The sequence below is a fragment of the Palaemon carinicauda genome, chromosome 42 (assembly GCF_036898095.1).
Source record: "Palaemon carinicauda isolate YSFRI2023 chromosome 42, ASM3689809v2, whole genome shotgun sequence".
In the NCBI taxonomy this organism is placed as follows: domain Eukaryota; kingdom Metazoa; phylum Arthropoda; class Malacostraca; order Decapoda; family Palaemonidae; genus Palaemon; species Palaemon carinicauda.
The window spans coordinates 37,516,582-37,524,081 of NC_090766.1; the positions used below are offsets into that span (position 1 = coordinate 37,516,582).

The 7,500-nt window shown below is 37.8% G+C and overlaps 2 protein-coding genes across 7 annotated transcripts in view; one reads left to right on the plus strand and one right to left on the minus strand.

Annotated features, from left to right (window-relative positions):
* The window catches only part of LOC137633104 (NADH-quinone oxidoreductase subunit N-like), a 6,333-nt gene extending 6,031 nt beyond the window's left edge, over positions 1-302 (plus strand). The window contains exon 3 of the mRNA XM_068365265.1: positions 1-302. This exon is cut by the window's left edge and continues 386 nt beyond it. Coding sequence (XP_068221366.1) covers positions 1-302 — 302 coding nt within the window.
* Positions 1-7,500, minus strand: part of LOC137633225 (dentin sialophosphoprotein-like) — a 72,761-nt gene that overhangs the window by 60,169 nt on the left and 5,092 nt on the right. Inside the window, exon 1 of one of the 6 annotated variants that reach the window (XM_068365400.1) lies at positions 1,356-1,466. The exons of 2 other annotated variants lie outside the window; for them this stretch is intronic. The gene's annotated coding sequence lies outside the window, so the exon portion shown is untranslated. Of the gene's footprint in view, positions 1-1,341; positions 1,467-7,500 lie in introns of those variants that run through there. 3 more of the 6 variants (XM_068365402.1, XM_068365403.1, XM_068365401.1) reach the window with 3 other exon arrangements.

A 7,500-nucleotide genomic window follows, 5' to 3' on the forward strand; every position in this document is an offset into this window, starting at 1 on the left:
TCATCATCACATACTTAGGAATTCTCTATATCATCATCAGAAACTTAGGAATTCTCTATATCATCATCATATACTTAAAAATTCTCTATATCATCCTCATATACTTAGGAATTCTCTATATCATCATAACATACTCAGGAATTCTCTGTATCATCATCACATACTCAGCAATTCTCTATATCATCACATACTTAGGAATTCTCTGTACCATCATCATATACTTAGGAATTCTCTATATCATCATCATATACTTAGGAAATCTCTATATGTGGGTAGTTCAACCAAACTGTTGTCTACCATAACCTTTGAACACCGAGGCATTAGTTCGAGGACCCTTCTACCGCTGGGAGACTTCTCAATCCTCTATAAGAAAACATTGCCATGGAGTGCGTAACACAAGTTTTGATCATCTGGATTTTAGTATTTTATGTAAAGCTCTACTTGAGACAAGAGCTAAGATTGTTAAAAAAAAATTTATATAGAAAAAACAAACCAAGATAACTTTGCTTCCAGCATAAATGTGTTTAAACTAATATTTATATTTTTAAATTATCTTATTGTTGCCCATGTCAGTTACTAATATTTTTTATTGTTTGTACAAATATGTTTTTAACTCTACAAAACCTGTTGATGGACAAATATCCGAAACGTTGTAATAAAGATTCTCTATATCCTCATCGCATACTTGAGAATTCTCTGTCATCATCCTCTATGCCATTCTCACCATCATTATCAAAATCATTTCACTTACTAAATTACGATCACTTCATTTTAGTAGTTATCAACCTCGTCACAATCATTTCACAATGCATTGTCCTTCTCACGTAAGGTCATTTTTCTTTTCTTACGTCAAACCAGAACACTATTTCACAATAGGAAAGAGCCACACACGTTATGATGTTATTCATTATATTCCTGGACACGATTTCTTAGAGGTCAACTGACGTCTGTTATGACCAATAGCACTTAGCAATCCATAATTGCAACAAGACTAAATACGTAACACTCAAAATCACTATCAAAACCGACCCTATTTGATGACCCGATACAATTAATAACGCGGACAGTACTCCTTCCGTACAATCACTAAGCATCAGTGCCCGATGCTGGTCAAACTGAATAAGTTAGATAATTGCAGTGCAAAATCAACACTCGATATAGATATATGGTAATGTAGTGCAATAATTAACCTCGAGAAGTTTACTCCTTGGGGGAAATTACCGCCACATATTAATTAACACTTGAATTATCCAAATAATCTGATACTGAAGTACAAACCAACGAGTAAGTTTACGGTCAAATTAATTAACCACTTGCATCATCCAAATTCAAATATGTTACCGAAGTACACAAACCAACGATTACGATTACAGTACTCCTCTCGTATAATCCGTACGCAAAATATACGACGGACAAACTTTCAAATAAGCGAGCACACCGCACACGGTAGCTCTGGACTGGATCACTCACTAACAACACAAGAGGGCAGAGAAAAGCCAACCTACAAACTAAGTACAAACACACACACATACACACACGCCAGCCCTGCAGCGCTGGTGTGGGCTACTACCACCTCTACCGCCCATCCTCCCCGGACACTACACTCCATTTCTAACGCCCACCGCCCACCCCCTAGGGGCAGGTCCCGCCTGCCACCAACACCGCCTTAATATTACCTGAAGGAAGTACCTTGAAATTAAATGGATTGGTAATTAATATACGGGGATTATGATACATACACTACACTTAAATATGGTATGTTATCTAAGATATTAATTGGGAATCTGGGAATAAATTAACATGAACTTTCTGTGACACGTCTGATATGATAATCGCCTACTTTTCGAAAACATTTTTACGTGTCATCTTTTAATATTTTCACGTCCTGCTTTTCTAAACATTTTGACGTGCCACTTTTAAAATCATTTTGACGTGTTACTTTTTTAAACATTTTAAAGCCAAACTTTTTAAAATAAATTGACGTTCTACTTTTTTTTTTTTTTAAACATTTGACGCGCTACATTTTGAAACATTTTGACGAGCCTTTTCTAAAACCATTTCGACGTGCTACTTTTGGAAAAATTTGTTGTGCTACTTTTTTTAACATTTTGACGTGCTACTTTTGGAAAAAAATTAGATGTGCTACTTTTTTTTTTTTTTTTACATTTTGACGTGCTACTTTTTTAAACATATTGAAGTGATACTTTTTGAAACATTTTTAAAACCTATTGACGTTCTGCTTATTGAAACATTTTGAAGTAAATACGTCTTTCGTTACACTCATATATCTCGCAAACGAACAATAGCGCATCCTCCTAAAACGTGAATACAGATAAGATTAGATACAATAACTTTGTATCGCTTTGCACTTAGGTTCATTTCCCTCTCTCTCTCTCTCTCTCTCTCTCTCTCTCCAGTTGCCTTCTGGTTTCGGGTGCGAGAGGTCATGTCACGACCCGCGCTTTTTCTTGGTGCCCACATGGATTTATTATAGTGGTACCTGTGCTGTGATCCTGTACTGTTCCGTTCGTACAGTGGAACTATATCACACTTACTTGTTGTGGAGGATATATTGAGCTGTGATACTCGTAATGATAAAAATGAAGTCATTCAGTGAAAGCAGTCATATTCGTTTCCTCTAGAATAGTCGCTACACAGAGGGATCGTGTCGAAAGCAGCGCCAACCGCCAACGTATGGCTGAGGACAGTGAGAAGTGACCCTTAATCCCAAGGTGTGCCTAATCCCAACCTCCCATCCCACACCACTGACCTTTGATACGACAGTTAAACTTTACCTCGATGTATTAATCTCGTCCCAGGAGGATTAATACATATTAATCCTCCTAGATCTCGTCCCTTGTCATCTCTCCCCATATCCTTTTCTTCCCCCTCCCCCCACCTGCCAATTCCCCACCCCACCTTCCTGGTCTACCGTTCACCCCTTCTCTCTCTCTCTCTCTCTCTCTCTCTCTCTCTCTCTCTCTCTCTCTCTCTCTCCACGAATATATCGGAAGCCAGTATGAAGGAGACACTGCTGGGATCTGAGGAGGAGGAAGAGCGCCGTCGGGAGGAGGAGGTCATCACCACTCTCAACTATAAGCCCATCGCAGATGAATCCGGACGTCCTGGCTTAGCAACATGGTCTACGTGTGATGGCAGACCTTCGCAGCCGAGCTCCTCGGCCTACCAGCAATCAACTAAGAAGCCAGTAACACCTCTGTTAACGGCCACCAGTGATGTAAACAGTGAGGGAAACACTGATTATTTTGAAAATGGTAGTCTTCAATCATCCAACGGTGAAAATGAAGATAGTGAAGGATATGGAAACAGTAGAAACGAAGAGAATGGATTTACGTTGGTGAAACGAAAGAGAAATAAGAAAAAGACAAGTCAACGAAATGAAAGTGTCAGTGATCGTGTAAATTGCGAGGATAAAAATCAAGGGATCAAGAGAAGTAACTTGAGCATTTCACATGATCAGAATAATGTTACAAGTGTCTTAAATCATCAAAAATCTCAACAATTCCCGCAGGCCAATACAGTGATGTACTTTCGTAGGGATTGTCAGCTTTCACAGGACGAGAGACTCAGGTGGATTGCAGATGTACATAAAAATGGATACCACATCAGTGCCAAACTTGGAAAATATGGTGTTATGGTGATAGGAGATAGTGATAAGACCGTAACGGATTTAACAACAATAGGTCATAAAGGGATTATATTGAATAAACCTAACACTACCGAGACTGTTAAAATCATAATCAAGGGACTCTACTCTTATTTGTCGCTTGATTGGATTAAAGAAAAATATACATGTTTACAAGGCCTTGTATGGAATACCAAAAGTAGATATGGTAAAGAAGTGGTAGGTTGGTGTAAAGGTGAAATACCCAATAGTATAGAATTAGACCACATTCATGAATCATTCACCATTGAGAAATATATTAATAGACCTAATTTGTGTGGCAAGTGCTCCAAATGGAACCACAGAAGTACAGGATGCAATAGGCCCCCCAAATGCCGTTACTGTGCTGGAAGTCACTTATCAACAGTATGTAAAGAAAAAATCGCAAATGGAGAACAGTTTGTACCAAAATGTCCCAATTGTTATGGTACACACAATGCAACTGCACTGAAATGTCCAAATCACCCTGGGAATGAAAGTTCTGCGACAGGTGATGGGACACTAAATAAGCCACCTCAAAGACATAACATCAGAGCCACAGATCAAGAGTCTAAAAATACAGATGCCATACAAGAAAATTCACCAGAACAATCCCTATTAAGTAACTTGAACTTTCCAGCTCCTTCGTGGATAACTGAAAACCAGCCATCTGATAATAATTTAATTGTAACCATGTTGCAATCATTTGAAGAAAAGATCACTAAGAAAATAGAGTCAATAGAAGAGAAATTCATTGCCATAGAAAATAAGCAACTTGAGCTAGAAGAAAAAATGAGCCAGTTGATAATTCCAGATGAAGCCACCATCAGTAACAGACAAGTCCCTGCTGATGATATCATAGAAGCAGCTGTTGCAACAGTGATGAATGCTCATCCTTGGCCTCGGGATTTTTCTGTTAAAGATATTCGATCTGCACTTAAGAAGGTGTCAGCCGAGGATAAACACTCATATGGTGTAGCTTTGGCCAATTTGATAAAATGCATTATGGATTTTAAGCAGTCAACACATAATATTGACAGAACAAGTTCACAAGCAGAAGCTATAGTATAATGGAACAGCACCCTCTTAAGATTCTCACATGGAATGTTAATGGCATCAGGAATAAACATATTGAAGTGCAGCATTTCTGCCTTGAAAATGATTTGGATATTATCTGCTTACAAGAAACCAAGCATACAGATGCCAATAAGTATCAAATACGAGGTTACCAAATGTATACTGTGGACAGTCTCATGAGACAATCCCCTTATAGAGGAATGATTACCTATATCAAGAACAGCATACCTGTCTCTTATAGCATAGACGTCACCCTTGGAGAAGACACCAACTCCCAACTCTTTAACATACATGACGAGAAGGGAAACATCAAAATCAAAATTATGAATGTTTATATAACAGATAATAAGCTTGATTTCTCAGGGCTACATGAAATAGTTGATGGCCATCCTTGCATACTTGTTGGCGATCTTAATGCAGTTCACTATAAACTTGGGGATAATTCATTGCAACCCTACAACAATAATGGCAAGAAATTTATGAATCATATTGAGAGTGAGAGTAATATTATAAACGTGATAAATGGACCTGAGCCAACACATCTCCAGGGAAATAAATTGGACTATGTATGTCTGGTGAATGACCCTGGACTTCCACACCACTGTGAAATTGTTGATACCTTAACCTCAGACCACTTTGGTGTATATGGGGAAATAATGCTTCCAGATACAACACGAAGGCATATTGTCCCAAGGAAAAGACTAAAAATTCCAAAAAAGCATGAAGGGGTTATCAAAAATAAAATGAATAACTGGTATGCTAGCTATACAGTATCTACTACAGATGACCTTAACAGAGATATGGTTGCAGAGCTTGAGAATTGTATTGAAAGTGTTACAAATCCAAAGAAAAAGATGAGAACGACTATCGGAACAATGAAGAGATGGTATAATAGTGATCCAGCTGTCAAGAGAATTGATAAACAGTATAAAAAAGTGAAGAAAAGGTGGGAAAATAACCCCACTGAGCAAAACCTCCTTATCTTTAAACGGATGGCTCAACAGGTTCAAGATGTTAAAGTGAAATCTAGAGAGAAGTACTGGATAGCATTTCTCCAATCAATGGATCACAATACTCCATTCAGACAGATATCTCGAAAGGTTAAGATTGTCCAAGGAGAAAGGAGGAGAGAGGGTCTTCACCCTAACCCAACAGAGAAATGCAATGAACTTATGGAAGAGTGGGCACAATCCTCAAGTTATGATTGTTTACCACTCAAGGTTAGAAGTGCACTTGCAAAGAATCTCAAACGAAGACTCAAGAAAATTCAAGAAGCCCTTAGAAAATATCATCCATCCGATAAAAAACCTATCAGTCAAGAAGAATTCCGGAGATGCCTCAAGAATGGAAAATCCACTGCACCAGGAATGGATGGTGTCACCTATGATATCATCCGGTTTCTTGCAACAGTCCATGGTAACCCAGTCCTTAGACTATACAACATGATATGGAGTGGGGGCAGTCTGCCCAAAATGTGGAAGAGGGCCATCATGATTCCTGTCCCAAAACATGGTAGACCAGGTTCATTCAGACCTATTTCTCTTACATCATGCCTCTGTAAAATCTTTGAAAGAATTATATTAAACAGGATGATGCATACTATTAAACGTAGATTGTCATGTAAACTGTATGGCTTCATGCCAGGTAAAAGTACGCAGCATTGTATTCATAGAGTTTTGTCAGGAATAAAAAAAAAGAGGTTTACAGTATTTATTGATATCAAGGGAGCTTTTGATAAAGCTAATCCAATTGCCATTTTAGCTGAATTATCTACCATTACATCTGGTAACATTATTAGGATAATTGAGGATTATTTTAAAGATCGATACAGTAGAGTATATTTTGAAGGGATTTACTCCAAGTGGGAAAAGATGGAACTAGGTACACCTCAAGGGGGAGTCTTATCGCCCATGCTCTTTAATGTTTTAATGAATGTTATTGGCTCTTTGAAGACAAGAGGTATCATAACAACTATTTATGCAGATGACATAGTGATACAAGGACAGTCATCCAAAGCTGTAAAATTAATACTCAAGAAAATAGAAAAAATTTGTAATTCACTAGGGTTAGTTATATCCCCAGAGAAAACCAAGATACTAAGTAAGAGAAATAAAGAAAAACAGATTATTAAACTGCAAGGTAAAATAATAGAAGAGGTAGCTACATATAAATATATGGGGGTTATTGTTGGACAGAGCAATCATAGGAATGATGAAGTAACCAAACTAAAACTAAAATGTCAACCAAGATTAGCCTTATTGAGAAAGGTTGCAAGGGGAAGTGTTGGGTCTTCTGTCCCCGTTCTCCGGACCCTTTATATTTCTATGATAAGATCAGTCGTTGACTACAGTGCAAGTAATCTAATTACTCTTAGCAGACAAAGGAGGCAATCTCTCGAGGTTCTCCAAAATGAAGCAATGAGGATAATTTTTGGGTGCCCTAGAACGGCTAAAATTGAAACTATTAGGCATGAAATAGGATTACCAACTCTTGCTCAAAGAATCAAAGCAGTAGCTACAAATCAAATTGTAAAGTCTCTCAATACAGCTGATGATGGTATTTTTAAGCAGGCCGTAATGAATCCGAAGGGGAAAGATAAATGTAATAAGTGGTTAAACAGTGCTAGAGAACTCTTAAGTACCATTAATGTGAGTGATTATTTGGATAATAATCAGTATGTTGTACCAGAATTACCGCCTTGGGATTTTCCAGAAATTAATGTGTCCTTTTCTGATCTCACATATAGGAAATCTGATGTG